The following is a 22,500-nucleotide window of genomic DNA, read 5'->3' as shown; positions in this document are numbered from 1 at the left end:
GTCAAAGTAGAAAGATGGAGTTGGGAAGCTTTAGCCTTTAGCCACACAAACACACGGTGATTCCTTGTTTAAAATTCCCGGAGGTGAAAATGTACTATGGATCAAGCGAACTTGGATCCAGACCAAATGTCAACCAGCAAGTTTCGGTGAGAAAATTGTGCTAATAAGTCGGCTCTTACCGGAGAAAAGCTGAGCTTGTGTCGTCCATGAAGCTGTCGTCGACTCCCCTGAGACACTCTGGCGTCAAGACACCCGTGGATACACCCTTCCGACTATCAGGTACTGTTAAACTCACTAAAACACTAGCAACACAATAGAAAGATAAGGGAATTCCCAGAATTATCCTAGTAAATGTGTCTGAAAACATATGAATCCGTCCCAATGCATTTGCGGGTTTTTTTTCACCTCCGTCGCTATTAATATCCTCTAACACGAATCTTTCATCCTCGCTCAAATTAATGGGGAAATTGTCGTTTTCTCGGTCCGAATAGCAATTTTTGTTGGAGGCTCCCATTAAAAACAATGTGAAGATGTGAGGAGCCATCACACTTGTGATGTCATCGTCTGCTACTTCCTGTAGAGGCAGGGCTTTTCTCCAGTTGCCAACTTTATCCTCGATGTTCTCTACTAAATCCTTTCAGCAAAAAGATGGCAATATCGCGAAATGATGAAGTATGACACATAGAATGGAGCTGCTATCCCCGTTTAAATAAGAACATCTCATTTCAGTAGGACTTTAAAGAAAGAATGAATGGGGCCATGTATCGTGAGATTTGGAGCCAAAACCTCCTTCCATCAGTGAGAGCTTTGAATGGTTGACCAAATACTTATTTTCCACCATAATTTACAAATACATTCTTTAAAATTCCTACAATGTGAATTCCCGGATTTTTTTTCACATTCTGTCTCTCACAGTTGAAGTGTACCTATGATGAAAATTACACACCTCTGTCATCATTTTAAGTGGGAGAACTATATATATATATATATATATATATATATATATATATATATATATCTCTACAGTGGTGGTCAAAAGTGTACGTACACTTGTAAAGAACATGATGCCATGGCTGTCTTGAGTTTCCAATCATTTCTACAACTCTTATTTTTTTGTGATGTAGTGATTGGAGCACATACTTGTTGGTAATTCTATCCTAATTTAGCAATTCCGAGCTTCGGGCAAGCTTTCGCTTGAAATTTTGAGCAGTCCTTATGACAAAATTGGTGCAGTTCAGCTAAATGTGTGAGTTTTCTGACATGGACTTGTTTCTTCAGCATTGTCCACCGGTTTAAGTCAGGACTTTGGGAAGGAATTAATTTCATTGTCCAATTTAAAGCACCAGTTCATATTTAGAGATGTCCGACAATATCGGGCTGCCGATATATGCTTGAAAATGTAGCATCAGAAATGATCGGTTTCAAAATTATTGCTGGTAAACTTGCCAAGGGACATGTAGGCAAATTTGAACATTGCTGTATGTATACTTTTGATTGCTCACGTTTTCAGTCGAGACATGAATAAATTCATAAAAGAAGCAAACTTCATGAATGTTTTTTTGTGAGCAACAAGTATGTGCTCCAATCACAAACAAATAAGAGTTGCGGAAATGACTGGAAAGTCAAGACAGCCATGACATCATCATGTTCTTTACAGGTGTACGTACACTTTTGACCATGACATCATCATGTTCTTTACAGGTGTACGTACACTTTTGACCATGACATCATGTTGTTTACAGGTGTACGTACACTTTTGACCATGACATCATTATGTTGTTTACAGGTGTACGTACACATTTGACCATGACATCATCATGTTGTTTACAGGTGTACGTACACTTTTGACCAGGAGTGTACACGTAAGACTTTATGTTAGTGGTTCACACAAAACACCTTTTCTTCATCTCTCCTTTTCCGCCCCTTATCACTTTGTCTGCTGCTGTTTTTAAAAATAGCAGCCGCTGACATCTCCTTCAGATAAAACTAACTTGGGGGCCCAAATGTGGCTGGTGGAACAGCGCCCCCACCTGGCTGATAGGCAGAACTTGGGTATGACAGGTATGGCACACCTGGTAAACCACGTCTGCCACCCTTGATCCGCTGACCAATCACAACTAAGTGGTCGGGAGAGAAGAATGCAGATTGACCAAGTAAATCTTCTTCAGATTTATGGAGGATTTCATCAAAGAAGCGAAGACAGCAACTACTTTCTCACTTCCTGGGGTGTTGGTCCACAAATATCTATGATACACAATTGTGTTGTTTAGTCGTGTGGAATGTTCCAAAAGGTTGGATCAAGTGAAATGTGTCAGATAGAGAACATAAAAAACACACTAAGCTATTTATTATTAACCGTCTATAGTTCATTTCTTAAATCAGGGGTGTCCAAACTTTTTCCACTTAGGGCCGCACACTGAAAAATTCAAAGCAAGCGGAGGCCATTTTTTTGTTTTTAAAAACCAATACAATATGTGTTTAGAAAATATACATTTAGGCCTCCACTCAGTCCCCATCGGATTTTGGTCAAAAAAATATAAAAAATGTGTCATTAATCAGTATTATTATGTGTATTATTTTTCAAGTTTTAAATCTCTAGATCAGGGGTCGGGAACCTATGGCTTGCGAGCCAGATGTGGCTCTTTTGATGACTGCATCTGGCTCTGAGCTGACATTGCTTAACACGATAAGTAATGAATAATTAAAGCTGCAAGTAGCGTTGGTCGGGTCCGCCTTTGGCTGCTGCCCCCGAGACCCAAGGCGTTAGAAGACGCCTTGGAGCCACTATTTTGAGAATCTAATGCATTGTGAAAGTAATGCAGTTGTTGTATTGAAGTGAAAATATCAAACTTCCTGTTGATTTTTGCTAAAGTATGTTAATTATTAAAATGTAGGTCTAAGTGAGACCTACATAGTGTTTTTTGTTTCATGTCTCTCTGACATTCCTACCGGAAGTTACAAGCAGTTTTGTCTGTGTTTTCTTCCTAGGAGCAGTTTGTCCGGGTTGTATTCCTAGGGGGGCGGTAGAGCGCAATTTTGAGTTTTGAGGTTAGGTTTTTTCATCAAATCGCAATTTTTGCCAGACCTGATGTGTGTGTCAAGTTTGGTGAGTTTAGAAGCATTTTAAGGGGGTCAAATAACAGCTCAAAGAGGCAAAAATGACATTTTTTAGGAGACATTGCACAGGGGTTCTTTGAAGGCGCGTAAAATCAAAACCTGAGAACTGATCAAAACTCTGTTCTATACTTTTAATCAGAAGGGTTCAATCTCCCTCCTGTGCGAGTTTGAAGCCAAAACAACAAACGCACTCAGAGGAGATAATGTTTGAAGAAAGGTGACCGGTTTTTACAAAACTTTTGTTTTGAAGGGAGAATTGCAAACTTCCTGTTGATTTTTGTTGGGGGTTGTCAATTTATGAAATGTAGGTCTAAGCGAGACCTACATAGAAGTTTTTGTTTCATGTCTCTCCGACATTCTTACCGGAAGTTACAAGCAATTTTGTCCGTGTTTTCTTCCTAGGAGCAGTTTTTTCAGTGTTTTATTCAAAAATAGCGCTAGTGCGCAATTTTGAGTTTTGGGGTTTAGTTTTTTCATTAGATCGCAATATTCGCCAGTCCTGATGTGTGCGCCAAGTTTGGTGACTTTTGAAGCATTTTAAAGGGGTCAAATTACAGCGCAAAGAGGCAAAAATTGCATTTTTTGCGAAAATTTTATTTTGAAGGGGTTTTTGCCAACTTCCTGAAGATTTTTGCTGAAAGAAGTGTGTATGAAAATTGGGTCTAAGTCAGACCTACATAGGAGTTTTTGTTTCATGTCGCTATGACATTCCTACCAGAAGTTACATGCAGTTTTGTCCGTAATTTTTTCCCTAGGGGGCGCTAGAGCGCAATTTTCATTTTGGGGGATTGGTTGCTTAATATGTTGGGAAGGTTTGCTATACCGCCGTGTGTGGCAAATTTGGTGAGTTTTGAAGCATGTTAAGGGGTCAAATTACAGCGCGTAGGTGCGGAATAATAATAAAACACAGCAGTTTCAATAGGGTCCTTGGCACTTAACAATAAAATAAAGGTGCAATAATAAGGATTATGTAAGAGATGCTTCATAAAGTGTAAGAAAATAGTGTAAAAATGTAAACGTAGAAACTATTTTCTGCAGGTTTAGTGGCAGGAAGTCACAGCTGTGCTCTAAAGGGTGAGCGTGGCTGAGGTGGTGTGCTAGTAGTGCTCTTGCATCATTGACTTTCCCAGTTTGGTAAAGGTCAAAGGTTGAATGGCCGCCATGACGCCAGCTAGAATCCACCATGTCTTGTCAGAGCAAATTCAGCTGTCAGCTTGGGAAGAGAGCAGAGATGATGATGATGATGATGCTATTTCTGAGGCACCACAGCGCCTCCGCACCTTTCATTGGCTGCATGCAAATATAGATGTTAGGTGAGTCCACTAGGGAAGGAGGCAGGAAGGAAGGGAGCAGGAAACACCACTTGGCAAGGTGACTTATTAGTCAGGTGCATTTAGGGATGTTTAAGGACACAATCTGATACTCTTTTTTTATTTATTTATTGTTTGGCACGGACATATTCACATCAAATCCAACACTGCCATGTTTTTGTTGCCGACTCAGCAGCACCCAGCACGGATTTGGCTGTGCTCTAAAGGGTGAGCGCGGCTAAGGTGGTGTGCTAGTAGCGCTTAATTTGTCCAACCAATATTCTACAACACAAATACAACATTGAAACAACATGCTTTTTGACGACATTTAATCAATGTTGAGTTCTTACATTGATTTGATCATTGAAATTTGGTATTTTTTCCAACCAATATTCTACAACACAAATACAACATTGAAACAACATGCTTTTTGACGACATTTAATCAATGTTGAGTTCTTACATTGATTTGATCGTTGAAATTTGGTCTTTTTTCCAACCAATATTCAACAACACAAAAAAAACGTAGAAACAACATGCTTTTTGACAACATTTGATCAATGTTGGGTTCTGATGTTGATTAGACCGTTGAATTTTGGTCATTTCCCAACCAATATTCAACAACACAAATATAACGTTGAAACAACATGCTTTTTGACAACATTTAATCAGTGTTGGGTTCTGACGTTGATTTGACCGTTGAATTTTAGTCATTTTTCCAATCAATTTTTGACAATACAAATACAACATTGAAACAACATGCTTTTTGACAACGTTTATTCAACGTCGGTTTGTGACGTTGATTTGACCGTTGAATTTTGGTCATTTTCTCAACCAATATATTACAACTCAAATATAATGTTGAAACAACATGCTTTTTGACAACATTTAATCAATGTTGGGTTCTGACGTTGATTTAACAATTGAATTTTGGTCATTTACCAACCAATATTCAACAACACAAATACAACATAGAAACAACATGCTTTTTGATAACGTTTTATCAATGTTGGGTTCTGATGTTGATTTGACCGCTGAAATTTGGTAATTTTCTCAACCAATATTCTAAAACACAAATGCAATGTTGAAACAACATACTTTTTGACAACATTTAATCAATGTTAGGTTCTGATGTTGATTTGACTGTTGAATTTTAGTCATTTTTCCAATCAATTTTCGACAACACAAATACAACATTGAAACAACATGATTTTTGACGACGTTTATTCAACGTCTGTTTGTGATGTTGATTTGATCGTTGAATTTTAGTCATTTTGCCAACCAATATTTTACAACTCAAATATAATGTTGAAACAACATGCTTTTTGACAACATTTAATCAATGTTGGGTTCTGATGTTGATTTAACAATTGAATTTTGGTCATTTACCAACCAATATTCAACAACACAAATACAACATAGAAACAACATGCTTTTTGATGACGTTTTATCAATGTTGGGTTCTGATGTTGATTTGACCGCTGAAATTTGGTAATTTTCTCAACCAATATTCTAAAACACAAATGCAACGTTGAAACAACATACTTTTTGACAACATTTAATCAATGTTAGGTTCTGATGTTGATTTGACTGTTGAAGTTTAGTCATTTTTCCAATCAATTATCGACAACACAAATACAACATTGAAACATGATTTTTGACGACGTTGATTCAACGTCTGTTTGTAATGTTGATTTGATCGTTGAATTTTAGTCATTTTGCCAACCAATATTTTACAACACAAATATAATGTTGAAACAACATGCTTTTTGACAACATTTAATCAATGTTGGGTTCTGACGTTGATTTAACAATTGAATTTTGGTCATTTACCAACCAATATTCAACAACACAAATACAACATAGAAACAACATGCTTTTTGATGACGTTTTATCAATGTTGGGTTCTGATGTTGATTTGACCGCTGAAATTTGGTAATTTTCTCAACCAATATTCTAAAACACAAATGCAACGTTGAAACAACATACTTTTTGACAACATTTAATCAATGTTAGGTTCTGATGTTGATTTGACTGTTGAATTTTAGTCATTTTTCCAATCAATTTTCGACAACACAAATACAACATTGAAACAACATGATTTTTGACGACGTTTATTCAACGTCTGTTTGTGATGTTGATTTGATCGTTGAATTTTAGTCATTTTGCCAACCAATATTTTACAACACAATTATAATGTTGAAACAACATGCTTTTTGACAACATTTATTCAACGTCTGTTTGTGACGTTGATTTGACCGTTGAATTTTGGTCATTTTCTCAACCAATATATTACAACACAAATATAATGTTGAAACAACATGCTTTTTGACAACATTTAATCAATGTTGGGTTCTGACGTTGATTTAACAATTGAATTTTGGTCATTTACCAACCAATATTCAACAACACAAATACAACATAGAAACAACATGCTTTTTGATGACGTTTTATCAATGTTGGGTTCTGATGTTGATTTGACCGCTGAAATTTGGTAATTTTCTCAACCAATATTCTAAAACACAAATGCAACGTTGAAACAACATACTTTTTGACAACATTTAATCAATGTTAGGTTCTGATGTTGATTTGACTGTTGAATTTTAGTCATTTTTCCAATCAATTTTCGACAACACAAATACAACATTGAAACAACATGATTTTTGACGACGTTTATTCAACGTCTGTTTGTGATGTTGATTTGATCGTTGAATTTTAGTCATTTTGCCAACCAATATTTTACAACACAAATATAATGTTGAAACAACATGCTTTTTGACAACATTTATTCAACGTCTGTTTGTGACGTTGATTTGACCGTTGAATTTTTGTCATTTTCTCAACCAATATATTACAACACAAATATAATGTTGAAACAACATGCTTTTTGACAACATTTAATCAATGTTGGGTTCTGACGTTGATTTAACAATTGAATTTTGGTCATTTACCAACCAATATTCAACAACACAAATACAACATAGAAACAACATGCTTTTTGATGACGTTTTATCAATGTTGGGTTCTGATGTTGATTTGACCGCTGAAATTTGGTAATTTTCTCAACCAATATTCTAAAACACAAATGGAACGTTGAAACAACATACTTTTTGACAACATTTAATCAATGTTAGGTTCTGATGTTGATTTGACTGTTGAATTTTAGTCATTTTTCCAATCAATTTTCGACAACACAAATACAACATTGAAACAACATGATTTTTGACGACGTTTATTCAACGTCTGTTTGTGATGTTGTTTTGATCGTTGAATTTTAGTCATTTTGCCAACCAATATTTTACAACACAAATATAATGTTGAAACAACATGCTTTTTGACAACATTTAATCAATGTTGGGTTCTGACGTTGATTTGACATTGAAATTTGGTCTTTTTTCCGACCAATATTCTACAACACAAATACAACGTTGAAACAACATGCTTTTTCACAACGTTGGGTTCTGACGTTGGTTTGACCATTGAATTTTGGTAATTTCCCAACCAATTTTCTACAACATACATACAGAGTTGAAATAATGTGCTTTTTGACAACATTTAATCAATGTTGGGTTCTGACGTTGGTTTGACCGTTGAATTTTGGTCATTTTTCCAATCAATTTTCGACAACACAAATACAACATTGAAACAACATGCTTTTTGACGATGTTTATTCAACGTCAGTTTGCTACGTTGATTTAACATTGAATTTTGGTCATTTTGCCATACAATATTCTACAACTCAAATATAATGTTGAAACAACATGCTTTTTGGTAACATTTAATCAATGTTGGTGTCTGACGTTGATTTGATCATTGAAATTTGGTCATTTTTTCAACCAATATTTTACAACATTAAAACAACATGCTTTTTGACGACGTTTATTCAATGTCTGTTTGTGACGTTGATTTGACCGTTGAGTTTTGGTCATTTCCCAACAAATATTCTACAACACAAATACAATGTTGAAACAACATACTTTTTAACAACATTTAATCAATGTTGGGTTCTGACGCTGTTTTGACCATTGAATTTTGGTCATTTTTCCGACCAATTTTCTACAACACAAATACAACGTAGAAACAACCTGCTTTTTGACAACGTTTAATCAATGTTAGGTTCTGATGTTGATATTTGATCGTTGAATTCTGGTCATTTCTATAACCAATTTTCTACAACACAAATACAACATTGAAACAACATGCTTTTTGACAACATTTAATCAATGTTGGGTTCTGACGTTGTTTTGACCATTGAATTTTGGTCATTTTTCCAAACAATTTTCAACAACACAAATACAACATAGAAACAACCTGCTTTTGGACAACGTTTAATCAATGTTAGGTTCTGATGTTGATATTTGATCGTTGAATTCTGGTCATTTTTCTAACCAATTTTCTACAACACAAATACAACGTTAAAACAACATGCTTTTTGACGACGTATATTCAACGTCTGTTTGTGACGTTGATTTGACCGTTGAATTTTGGTCATTTTCTCAACCAATGTTTTACAACACAAATACAACATAGAAACAACATGCTTTTTGACGACATTTAATCAATGTTGGGTTTTGACGTTGGTTTGACCATTGAAATGCGGTCCTTATTCTGACCAATATTCTACAACACAAATACAACATTGAAACAACATGCTTTTTGACAACGTTTATTCAATGTAGGTTTCTGAAGTTGATTTGACCATTGAAATATGGTCATTTTGCCAACCAATATTCAACAACGCAAATGCAACATTGAAACAACGTTTTTGACAACATTTAATCAACGTTGGGTTCTGACGTTGATTTTAACCGTTGAATTTTGGTCATTTTCCAACACAAAAAGCATGTTGAAACAACATTGCAACAACATGCTTTTTGACGACGTTTAATCAATGAGACTCTTCAAAGAAGACGTACGTATAATCAACGTTGTGTCAATGTCTCGCACCTGCTGGCTGACGTACGCTAAGCTAGCCATAGCTGACATAGCTAACTGGTGTAAAATCAGCCGTTCCGCCGCCGCCGTGATATAAGAAGGATGAGGTCAGCGGGCTGGTTGGCGTTTGTAGGACATCCCAGGCGGCGCAGGGCAGGGAGCGGTGGAGGAAGGGAAGGGAAGGGAAGGAGTTTCCTGGCCATCTGTTGGCTCCTCTGACCTAGTATCTGTCACAACTGGACCAGCGCCCTTCTCTGGCACACACACACCACCCCACCCCCCACCCTCACCAGCAGCAGCAGCAACTAATCCCTCTGTGCGTCCTCCAAAGACAACAACAACAACAACAACATGTCTGCGGGCAGAGAGTGAAAATGCCACATTGGAGCCTTGACTCACGGCTCCATCAATCACCGCCTCGCCTCCGCGCTGAAACCTCAAGCCGCCAGCTGCGTCTTCCTTATCTTTTTTTTTTGTCAGTTTTCCTCCCCCGAAGTCAAGGACGGTTGTCGTCTCACACAGAAACATTTATTGTGTGTCTTTGTGTAATCCACATGCCGCTAATACCGCTAAGCACAAAGGTAACCCAAATCAAACGCAGCACGACCTCGGTCTGGCCACCCTGCACTCAAATGGAGCCTCGTCATCACAATCCTGCACGCCGCCGTCTTTTGGACCGCCATGTATACAGTCCCGGTCAAAAGTGTACGTACACTTGTAAAGAACGTGATGCCTTGACTTTCCAGTCATTTCTACAACCCTTATTTTTTTGTGATGTAGTGATCTTGTCCAGGGTGTACCCCGCCTTCCGCCCGATTGTAGCTGAGATAGGCGCCAGTGCCCCCCGCGACCCCGAAAGGGAATAAACGGTAGAAAATGGATGGATGGATGGATGATTGGAGCACACTGCAGAAAGTCAGTGTTCAAAAACAAGAAAAAGAATACAAAAACGAGGGGTATTTTATTTGAAATAAGCAAAGTTATCTGTCGAACAAGAAAATTTGGCTTGTCAAGACTTTCCAAACAAAGTAAAATTAAAGCTGCAAGCAGCGATGGACGGGACCGCTTGGGCTGCTGCCCCCGCGACCCAAGCCTGGATAAGTGGTAGAAGATGGATGGATGGATTATTACACAGAGAAAAAGTTGTATACACATGTGTTATACATCAGTCTCATAGTAATAACAGTTGTAAAGTGGCTTGGGCATTTTATATGGACGCCCTGGTGCCGCCATTTTGAGACTCTAATGCATGGGTGTCAAACTCAAATTTCTCCCAAATTTCTCCCGATTCCCACCTGGACAACAATATTGGGGGCGTACTGCCTCAAGCGTCCTCTAAAACCTTTCGTCACATCCGCTTTTCCTACGTAGAAACAGCGTGCCGGCCTAGTCACGTGATATATGTGGCTTTTACACCAGCTTGGTCAACAGCCATACAGGTCACACTGAGGGTGGCCGTGTAAACAACTTTAAGACTGTTACAAATATGCGCCACACTGTGAACCAACACTAAACGAGAATGACAAGCACATTTCGGGAGAACATCTGCACTGTAACACAACATAAACACAACAGAACAAATACACAGAACCCCTTGCAGCACTACCTCTTCCTGGACGCTACAATATAAACATTTATTATTAGCCTGTGGGAAAAGTTTATTTTGATATTTACCTGAGGAGGCTGCAAATAGAAAAGAGGCATTGAATTTCTATTTAAATTTGATTTGATATGCCATTGCTATTTTTAAATTATTATTATTATTTGAAACTGGATTTTGCATGTCACTATAAAGTTATATAAGTCTCGCTTGTTCAATATTTAATGCAAAACTTGTTTGGGTCCCTATTAAAAGGTTCATATTTTCAACCTCGGCCCGCGGCTTTGTTCGGTTTAAATTTTGGCCCACTTTGTATTTGAGTTTGACACCCCTGCTCTAATGCATGGTGAATGTAATGCAGTTGTTGTATTGAAGTGGGAATAGCAAACTTCCTGTTGATTTGAGCTGGGCGTGGCCAGTGTGTGAAATATAGGTCTTAGTAAGACCTACATTGAGGTTTTGTTTCATGTGTGTGGGACATTTGTTTAGTGAGAGCAGGGAGCGGCCATCTTGTGACAGCAGCAGTGCACCAGTTCTTTGGGGGTTCATAAAATCCAAAGCAGGGTAGTGAGTGTATGAAATATAGGTCTAACTGAGACCTACATATAGGTTTTTGTTTCAATGTTTCTACGACATTCCTACTGGAAGTCATAGGCAGTTTTGTCTGTGTTTTCTTCTTAGGGGGTGCTAGAGCGCAATTTTGAGTTTTGGGGTTTGGTGTTTTGATTAGATCGCAATTTTCGCCAGTCCTGATGTGTGTGTCAAATATGGTGAGTTTTGAAACATGTTAAGAGGGTCAAATTACAGCTCAAAGAGGCGGCGGAATAATAAATAATAACAATAAAACCTTCGAAATTCAATAGGGTCCTCTGTCCCAAAGGGACATCGGTCCCTAATAATAATAATAATAAAACCTTAGAAATTCAATAGGGTCCTCTGTCCCAAAGGGACAGCGGTCCCTAATAATAATAATAAAACCTTAGAAATACAATAGGAACATTTTGCACGACCTAATTAATAGGGTTGCACAAAAAAAAAAGATTTAATTTAAATTTTTTAGAATGGATGAAAAAAATAATATATATAATTTTTTTTTTTTTAAGAATGGATGATCAAAAAATATGTTCTTACGTCGTCTTTGTTCAATCAGAAGTTTTTTAACCTGTTAAAAAAAAAAAAAAATATATATATATATATATATATATATAGTTTCAAAAAACAATTTGAATTTGAACACGTTTCCACTTTGCATCAGTCCGTCTTAGATGAGCTCGGAAACGTTTCCGGGTGTTGTTGATAAATGGCTGTGGTTTTACATAGTAGAGTTTTGACTCGCACTTACAGATGTAGCGACCAACTGTAGTTACTGACAGTGGTTTTATAAACTGTTCCTGAGCCCATGTGGTGATATCCTTTACACACCGATGTGGCTTTTTGATGTTGAGGGATCCAAGGTGTGTAATATCATTGCTTACGTGGAGTGATTTCTCCACATTCTCTGAACATTTTGATGATATTACAGATTGTAGATGGGGAAATCCCTAAATTCCTTGTTGAGAAATATTGTTCTTCAATAATTTGCTCAGGCATTTGTTGACAAAGTGGTGACCCTCGCCCCGTCCTTGTTTGTGAATGAGTGAGCATTTCACGGAAGCTGCTTTTATAGCCAATCATGGCACCCACCTGTTCACCTGTGGCATGTTCCAAATAAGTCTTTGATGAGCATTCCTCAACTTTCTCACTCTTTTTTGACACTTGTGCCAGCTTTTTTGAAACTTCTTGCATCACACCCTTGCTAAATATAACAAAAAAAATCGTTTGATTTGCAACACTGATCCTGCTGCTATATCGTTTTATTCTCTGGCAGAATAAAACGAGGTGTGTCAGGAAGCAGCGTTGCCACCTACTGTTTTGGATGATATCACACATTCAGGTATCGATCCGATACCAAGTAGTTACAGGAACATACATTGATCATATTCAAAGTCCTCATGTGTCCAGGGACATATTTACTGACTTTATAAACATAATATACATAAAAAAAGACAAATATTTCATTAGTAGTATCGACTAGATATGCTCTTGTACTTGGTATCATTACAGTGGATGTCAGGTGTAGATCCACTCATGGCGTTTGTTTACATTGTGACGCCGGTGAAGCATGTTTAGCTATTCCTCATCCTCCAGTGATAATGTTACTTGTAAGAAACTTACTTTATTTGTCGCCATGGAGAACAGGTCTAGAAGTAGCTAAAACACTGTGGAGGGATGTTAGCCTTTTGATTGATTGATTGTCTTAAAGCAGCTCTTCCTGAGGGTGTTTCAGTGTTCTAACTTCACCTTTATCTTGACTTTTTACACCAAAATGCATCCATTCTGCCTTTTCTGTCTACACACTGTGTCTGCTTGTAAGTACTCAGTGTGTGTGCGCTGCCCAACATGCTCCTCTGCTCCTAAAACCAGCACCGTCATGCCTGTTAAAAAAAGAAATAAAACCTGTACTTTTTAGAGGCGGTATAGTACCGAATGTGACTCATTAGTATCGCGGTACTATACTAGTAAACGGTACAACCCTCTGAGAAACACAAGGATGGCATCAGATAGGGAACCGACATCGGTTGGCCGTGAACGGAACGTCATTTGGGGGCCGAGCAAGAACCTTTCAGAGGCTTTTCTTGTCTTGAGAGCTTCGAGGAAGAGCGTTCAGTCATGCATACAAATACAATAATACTGTAAATCTCCCAAAGCGCCGTCAGAACTGGTGGCGTTGCCATGGAGAAGAGGGCGGGGCCGGGAGACGAGCGTGTCGCAGATGGGGTCGAACCCAGAACCCGAGCGAGGCACGCGTTAAGAACAAAGTCAGCAGGGATAAAAAAGTGAGAAAACATTTTGTCCGGTCCGACCTGCAGAAGACGCTTGGAACCCCCCGGCCTGCACCGTGCTGCATGCCTCTAAGGCCCCCCCCCCCCCCCAAGTGTGTGTGTGTGTGTGTGTGTGTGTGTGCTTGTATTTCTAACCTTCTTGAGACATGAGGTGTGAACAAGTGATGACATAAATCAATAACATTGCATCTAATAGACAATGTCTCTTTTGCACCCCCTGCTGGTCAAAATCAGGGTGGGCCCAAAAAGGAGGGTTTTTTTTTCCACATTGCCTTTTAAAAGTGCTCCCCCTCTGGTCAACATATGAAATAACAAGTGTGTGTAAGACATTGAAATGCGCCCCCTTTGGCCAAAATTGATTAAAAAAAATAAATAAAAATAAGTATGTATATAGGGACATACTGTAATAACTTGGAGTAAATAATGAAGATTAAAAACCAAAAGAAAAAAAAAAAAATTCTCACAATGTCAACTTTTTTGGTTTTTTTTGATAAAATTGTGAACAATTTCTCATATTTTTTCTGTTTCTGTAATATTGCAATATTTTCTTGTAAAATTATTACCTTTTAATGCAAAATAGTGACATTTTTCCTATAAAATTCTGCCATTTTTTTGGTTGTTCTAGTAAAATGGTGACATTTTTTGAGTAAAATGAGGACTTTTGTCATAATTTTGCCCAGTCAAATTCACATTATTATTGTAATATTGCCAAAAATATGTATATATGGAGACTTACTATAATAACTTGGAGCAAATAATGAAGATTAAAAAACAATTACAAAAAAAGAAAAAAAAAAAAATTCTCACAATGTGTCAACTTTTTTGTTTTATAAAATTGGGAACTATTTCTCATATTTTTTCTGTTTCTGTAAATGTTGCAATATTTTCGTGTAAAATTATTACCTTTTTAATGCAAAATGGTGACATTTGTCCTATAAAACACTGCCAATTTTTCTTAGTTGTTCTAGTAAAACGGTGACATTTTTTGAGTAAAATTATGACTTTTGTCATCATTTTGCTGAGTAAAATTCAGATTATTATTGTAATATTGCCAAAATTTTAAAGTTTTCTTATAGATTTGTGACTTTTGTCGGGCACAATTACGACGCTTTTCCTAAAATTGCCATAATGTTGAGATTTTTCTTGTAAAATTGCGACTGTTATTGAGTAAAATTCCAACTTTTATCATAATATTGCACAGTTTTTCTTGTAAAATGTTGACTTGCTTTGCGTAAAATGACCACTTTTATTATAATCCTGCCAAAATTCTAAGTTTTTCTTGTGAAATTGTGACCTTTTTCTAGCTTTTTTATACGTGCACAGTATGTATTTATTATTCATGTTGTAAACACACATCTTTATATATCTAGAAATGCTGCTCCTAGAGAGGGAGGCATTATTTTCAGAGCTCAAGAAGGTAACAAATACAAGAATGTGTGTGTGTGTGTGTGTGTGTGTGTGTGTGTGTGTGTGTGTGTGTGTGTGTGTGTGTGTGTGTGTGTGTGTGTGTGTGCCTGTGCGTGTTTGTGTGTGTGTGTGTGTGTGCAGCTGCAGCAGGCCCCCATTAGCATGCTGATGGTGATTATGTAAACCACCGTGCTGTGGAGCAGAATGAAGGCGTTGAAAGTCGGTGTGTGTATCGTGCACAATGTTGTGTTGATGTCTGAAATGCACAATGTTGTGTTGACGTCTAAAGTGCACAATGTTGTGTTGACGTCTAAAGTGCACAATGTTGTGTTGACGTCTAAAGTGCACAATGTTGTGTTGACGTCTAAAGTGCACAATGTTGTGTTGACGTCTAAAATGCACAATGTTGTGTTGACGTCTAAATTGCACAATGTTGTGTTGACGTCTAAAGTGCACAATGTGTTGATGTCTAAAATGCGCAATGTTGTGTTGATGTCTAAAGTGCACAATGTTGTGTTGACGTCTAAAGTGCACAATGTGTTGATGTCTAAAATGCACAATGTTGTGTTGATGTGTAAAGTGCACAATGTTGTGTAGACGTCTAAAATGCACAATGTTGTGTTGATGTCTAAAGTGCACAATGTGTTGATGTCTAAAGTGCACAATGTTTTGTTGACGTCTAAAGTGCACAATGTTGTGTTGACGTCTAAAGTGCACAATGTTGTGTTGACGTCTAAAGTGCACAATGTTGTGTTGATGTCTAAAGTGCACAATGTTGTGTTGACGTCTAAAGTGCACAATGTTGTGTTGACGTCTAAAGTGCACAATGTTGTGTTGACGTCTAAAGTGCACAATGTTGTGTTGATGTCTAAAGTGCACAATGTTGAGTTGACGTCTAAAGTGCACAATGTTGTGTTGACTTCTAAAGTGCACAATGTGTTGATGTCTAAAATGCACAATGTTGTGTTGATGTCTAAAGTGCACAATGTTGTGTTGACGTCTAAAGTGCACAATGTGTTGATGTCTCAAATGCACAATGTTGTGTTGATGTCTAAAGTGCAAAATGTTGTGTAGACGTCTAAAATGCACAATGTTGTGTTGATGTCTAAAGTGCACAATGTGTTGATGTCTAAAGTGCACAATGTTTTGTTGACGTCTAAAGTGCACAATGTTGTGTTGACGTCTAAAGTGCACAATGTTGTGTTGACGTCTAAAGTGCACAATGTTGTGTTGATGTCTAAAGTGCACTATGTTGTGTTGACGTCTAAAATGCACAATGTTGTGTTGACGTCTAAAATGCACAATTTTGTGTTGACGTCTAAAGTGCACAATGTTGTGTTGACGTCTAAAGTGCACAATGTTGTGTTGACGTCTAAAGTGCACAATGTTGTGTTGACGTCTAAAGTGCACTATGTTGTGTTGACGTCTAAAATGCACAATGTTGTGTTGACGTCTAAAGTGCACAATGTTGTGTTGACGTCTAAAGTGCACAATGTTGTGTTGACGTCTAAAGTGCACAATGTTGTGTTGACGTCTAAAGTGCACTATGTTGTGTTGACGTCTAAAATGCACAATGTTGTGTTGACGTCTAAAGTGCACAATGTTGTGTTGATGTCTAAAGTGCACAATGTTGAGTTGACGTCTAAAGTGCACAATGTTGTGTTGACGTCTAAAGTGCACAATGTTGTGTTGACGTCTAAAGTGCACAATGTTGTGTTGACGTCTAAAGTGCACAATGTTGTGTTGACGTCTAAAGTGCACAGTGTTGTGTTGACGTCTAAAGTGCACAATGTTGTGTTGACGTCTAAAGTGCACAATGTTGTGTTGACGTCTAAAGTGCACTATGTTGTGTTGACGTCTAAAATGCACAATGTTGTGTTGACGTCTAAAATGCACAATGTTGTGTTGATGTCTAAAGTGCACAATGTTGAGTTGACGTCTAAAGTGCACAATGTTGTGTTGATGTCTAAAGTGCACAATGTTGAGTTGACGTCTAAAGTGCACAATGTTGTGTTGACGTCTAAAGTGCACAATGTTGTGTTGACGTCTAAAGTGCACAATGTTGTGTTGACGTCTAAAGTGCACAATTTTGTGTTGATGTCTAAAGTGCACAATGTTGTGTTGACGTCTAAAGTGCACAATGTTGTGTTGATGTCTAAAATGCACAATGTTGTGTTGACGTCTAAAGTGCACAATGTTGTGTTGATGTCTAAAGTGCACAATGTTGTGTTGACGTCTAAAGTGCACAATGTTGTGTTGACGTCTAAAGTGCACAATGTTGTGTTGACGTCTAAAGTGCACAATGTTGTGTTGACGTCTAAAGTGCACAATGTTGTGTTGACGTCTAAAGTGCACAATGTTGTGTTGACGTCTAAAGTGCACAATGTTGTGTTGACGTCTAAAGTGCACTATGTTGTGTTCACGTCTAAAATGCACAATGTTGTGTTGACGTCTAAAATGCACAATGTTGTGTTGACGTCTAAAGTGCACAATGTTGTGTTGACGTCTAAAGTGCACAATGTTGTGTTGACGTCTAAAGTGCACAATGTTGTGTTGACGTCTAAAGTGCACAATGTTGTGTTGACGTCTAAAGTGCACAATGTTGTGTTGACGTCTAAAGTGCACTATGTTGTGTTGACGTCTAAAATGCACAATGTTGTGTTGACGTCTAAAGTGCACAATGTTGTGTTGACGTCTAAAGTGCACAATGTTGTGTTGACGTCTAAAGTGCACAATGTTGTGTTGACGTCTAAAGTGCACAATGTTGTGTTGACGTCTAAAGTGCACTATGTTGTGTTGACGTCTAAAATGCACAATGTTGTGTTGACGTCTAAAGTGCACAATGTTGTGTTGATGTCTAAAGTGCACAATGTTGAGTTGACGTCTAAAGTGCACAATGTTGTGTTGACGTCTAAAGTGCACAATGTTGTGTTGACGTCTAAAGTGCACAATGTTGTGTTGACGTCTAAAGTGCACAATGTTGTGTTGACGTCTAAAGTGCACAATGTTGTGTTGACGTCTAAAGTGCACAATGTTGTGTTGACGTCTAAAGTGCACAATGTTGTGTTGACGTCTAAAGTGCACTATGTTGTGTTGATGTCTAAAATGCACAATGTTGTGTTGACGTCTAAAATGCACAATGTTGTGTTGACGTCTAAAATGCACAATGTTTTAAGAAGAATGCTGCTGGTGGAAAGCGGTGGATTCCAGCTGCCTTTAGTAACCGAGACACAGCCGGTGTTTCTTTGTTTGTTGTGAAGCTTTAATGCAGAACAATCAAGCGAACATGTTTCTCTACGTCAACAGCAAGTTTTTGGATGGGAAAACTGTGATATTAAGTCGGCTCTTACCGTAGACTTCAGTGTATTATGGGACCTCCTGTAGCTGTGATCTTGGCTCCTCGGCTTCTCTCAGACACTGGCGTTCACCGCATCCATCCGACTTTCCGGTATGACTTTACAATCTCACTGAAATACTTTGTGTTGGATCCATTATGGATTGAACTTTCACAGTATCATGTTAGACCCGCTCCACATCCATTGCTTTCCTCCTCTCCAAGGTTCTCATAGTCATCATTGTCACTGACGTCCCACTGAGTGTGAGTTTTCCTTGCCCTTATGTGGGCCTACCGAGGATGTGGTAGTGTTTTGTCTTGTGGTTTGTGCAGCCCTTTGAGACACCAGTGATTTAGGGCTATATAAGTAAACATTGATTGATTAACACAATAAGCAGATAAGGGATTTTCCAGAATTATCCTAGTAAATGTGTCTAATTACATCTGAAACGCTTCCACTGCCGCCGCCCGGAGCCGTTGCTGTTTCCCTTTTTTTTTTTTTTCTCTGCTTCACTCTAACTTTCCTCATCCACGAATCTTTCATTATCACTCTAATTAATGGGGAAATCGTCGCTTTCTCGGTCCGAATAGCTCATGCTGCTTGAGGCTATGTTTATAAACAATGTTCAGATGTGAGGAGCTCCACAACCCGTGACATCACGCGCACATCGTCTGCTACTTCCGGTACAGGCAAGGCTTTTTTATTGGCGACCAATATATTTAACCAAGTTATCTGGCAGGTGTTCGCCACCTACCCCAACGAGGACTACGACCGGCGCAATGAGGACGTGGACCCCATGGCGGCGTCGGCGGAGTACGAGCTGGAGAAGAGGGTGGAGAGGCTGGACCTGTTCCCTGTGGAGCTGGAGAAAGGTGCGTGCTTTGTGGAGGCGGCCCAGCCACTTTGTCTTTGTCCTCACCTTCCCCCCCTCAGACCAGGACGGCCTGGGCATCAGCATCATCGGCATGGGCGCCGGGGCCGACATGGGCCTGGAGAAGCTGGGCATCTTCGTCAAGACAGTCACCGAGGGCGGGGCGGCGCAGCGGGACGGCAGGTGTGCTCATAGTCACAAGTATTGGGACACTGAGGCATACCTACTTTTGTCCAAACCTTCCCCCCCCCCCCCCCCCCCCTGCAGGATCCAAGTCAATGACCTGATCGTGGAGGTGGACGGCACCAGTTTGGTGGGAGTCACCCAGACCTTTGCCGCCTCGGTGCTGAGGAACACGTCAGGAACCGTCAAGTAAGACCAAGAAGGCTTTATTAGCTCCATGCTAAAGGCTAGCTGAGCAAAGTAGTCTTTTAGAACTGTGGTACCCGACCGTCTTTTGTTATTTTCAGGGACCGGCTTCCCACTTGTGAGAAATACAAGTGACTATAAAGCTGAGCCCTGGACTTGTTTCTTTGCAATGACATGCTGATAGAAATCAGCTTTTGGCTACAATTAGTCACATTTATATTTAATATGTTTGTTCATGTCACTAAGTTAGAACAACTTCCTATGAGGAGTTTAATTGCACATCATTGGTGTGTCTAGTGCACAGGCCCGCAAGCCAGATCTGCCTGCAAAAGCTTGGAAATAATAATAAATTCCATCTATTAAACAAGACAAGAAGCAAGGAATCAAATAGAGACAGAATTAAATTTTGCTCAATTGAGGAGAGACGTCTGGACTGTACTCTTTGTAGAGTCTCACCACGCTCCTGACGAAAGATTGTGCGCCTCCTCTTTTATCTGGACTTTCCCTGTTTACGTGGCAACAGCTGTTTCTAAGGGAAGGGGGTCGTAAACAGCCATCGCCTTTGATTACAAACAGTTCAAAGAAAATGTGGTAAAACAGTTAAAAGAAGAGGTCCCTAGAGGGGATTCAGATCCTGCTTCCTCTTGGCTCACCTCCTCATTTTAGACCGCCGTATAATCAAAGGACCTGGGCGGACAAAAGCATGAGAGACGGGCGACCAATTTTATCAACTTTTCGTTAGTTTGGGTTATTCTCTCACAGCACTGGCTGGTATTTCTATTATTTTACTTACGACTGTGTCAGTTTTAGTCACCTCCTCATTTTAGACCGCCATAGAATCAAAGGACCTGGGTGGACAAAAGCCAGATCTGCCCCTCCACGTCCTTTTTATATGGCCCGCAAAAGCTTGGAAATAATAATAAATTACATTTATTAAACAAGACAAGAAGCAAGGAATCAAACAGAGACAGAATTACATTTTGCTCAATTGAGGAGAGACGTCTGGACTGTACTCTTTGTAGAGTCTCACCACGCTCCTGACGAAAGATTTAGCGCCTCCTCTTTTAGTTGGACTTTCCCTGTTTACGTGGCAACAGCTGTTTCTAAGGGAAGGGGGTCGTAAACAGTCATCGCCTTTGATTACAAACAGTTCAAAGAAAATGTGGTAAAACAGTTAAAAGAAGAGGTCCCTAGAGGGGAGTCAGATCCTGCTTCCTCTTCGCTCACCTCCTCATTTTAGACCGCCGTAGAATCAAAGGACCTGGGTGGACAAAAGCATGAGAGACGGGCGACCAATGTTATCAAGTTTTCGTTAGTTCGGGTTATTCTCTCACAGCACTGGCTGGTATTTCTATTACTTTACTTACGACTGTGTCAGTTTTAGTCACCTCCTCATTTTAGACTGCCGTGGAATCAAAGGACCTGTGTGGACAAAAGCCAGATCTGCCCCTCCACGTCCTTTTATATGGCCCGCAAAAGCTTGTAAATAATAATAAATTACATCTATTAAACAAGACAAGAAGCAAGGAATCAAAGAGAGACAGAATTACATTTTGCTCAATTGAGGAGAGACGTCTGGACTGTACTCTTTGTAGAGTCTCACCACGCTCCTGACGAAAGATTGTGCGCCTCCTCTTTTATTTGGACTTTCCCTGTTTACATGGCAACAGCTGTTTCTAAGGGAAGGGGGTCGTAAACAGCCATCGCCTTTGATTACAAACATTTCAAAGAAAATGTGGTAAAACAGTTAAAAGAAGAGGTCCCTAGAGGGGAGTCAGATCCTGCTTCCTCTTGGCTCACCTCCTCATTTAGACCGCCGTAGAATCTAAGGACCTGGGTGGACAAAAGCATGAGAGACGGGCGACCAATTTTATGGACTTTTCGTTAGCTCTGGTTATTCTCTCACAGCACTGGCTAGTATTTCTTTAAATTTTATTTACGAGTGTGTCAGTTGTAGTCATCTCCTCAGTTTAGGACCTGGGTGGAGTCCTAATAAAACGTGACTGGCAAACAGACTTTGACTCACTTTGTTTGCCACAAATTGCTATGACGAGCTTCTTTTTTGGTTCATTTTTTGTACATTTAGGTCAGTCTGTGGTCTCAAACTACTTTTATTTTCTGGACTCATCCTGAACCAGCGCCAAAGATTACACTCACTAGAGCAGAAGTGTCAAAGTGGTTTTCACTGAGGGCCACACCCCAGTTGTGTTTGGCCTCAGAGGGCCGCTTCTTACAGGGAAGACTATTATTACACTATTCTTTTATGCATTTTATTAGTAGATTTTTTTAAAACTAAAATATGGTAACGTAGTACATATTACTATAAATGTAGTGTATATTACTGTACATGTAGTGTATATTACTGTACATGTAAAGTATATTACTGTACATGTAAAGTATATTACTGTACATGTAGTGTATATTACTGTACATGTAGTCTATATTACTGTAAAAGTAGTGTATATTACTGTACATGTAGTGTATATTGCTATAAATGTAGTGTTTATTACTGGACATGTAGTGTATATTACTGTACATGTAGTGTATATTACTGTACATGTAGTGTGCATTACTGTAAATGTTGTGTATATTACTGTACATGTAGTGTATATTACTGTACGTGTAGTGTGCATTACTGTAAATGTTGTGTATATTACTGTACATGTAGTGTATAT

General features: G+C 38.8%; 1 protein-coding gene across 1 annotated transcript in view; it reads left to right on the top strand.

Annotated features, from left to right (window-relative positions):
- The window catches only part of LOC133557278 (neurabin-2-like), a 52,702-nt gene that overhangs the window by 8,374 nt on the left and 21,828 nt on the right, over positions 1-22,500 (top strand). Inside the window, exons 3-5 of the mRNA XM_061907633.1 lie at positions 19,325-19,457; positions 19,519-19,639; positions 19,724-19,828. Of these exons, the coding sequence (XP_061763617.1) occupies positions 19,325-19,457; positions 19,519-19,639; positions 19,724-19,828 (359 nt within the window). The remainder of the gene's footprint in view (positions 1-19,324; positions 19,458-19,518; positions 19,640-19,723; positions 19,829-22,500) is intronic.

The sequence above is a fragment of the Nerophis ophidion genome, linkage group LG08, assembly GCF_033978795.1.
Source record: "Nerophis ophidion isolate RoL-2023_Sa linkage group LG08, RoL_Noph_v1.0, whole genome shotgun sequence".
NCBI lineage: Eukaryota > Metazoa > Chordata > Actinopteri > Syngnathiformes > Syngnathidae > Nerophis > Nerophis ophidion.
Note: the sequence above shows the minus strand (reverse complement) of the source record. Positions and strands in the feature narration are given on the sequence as shown.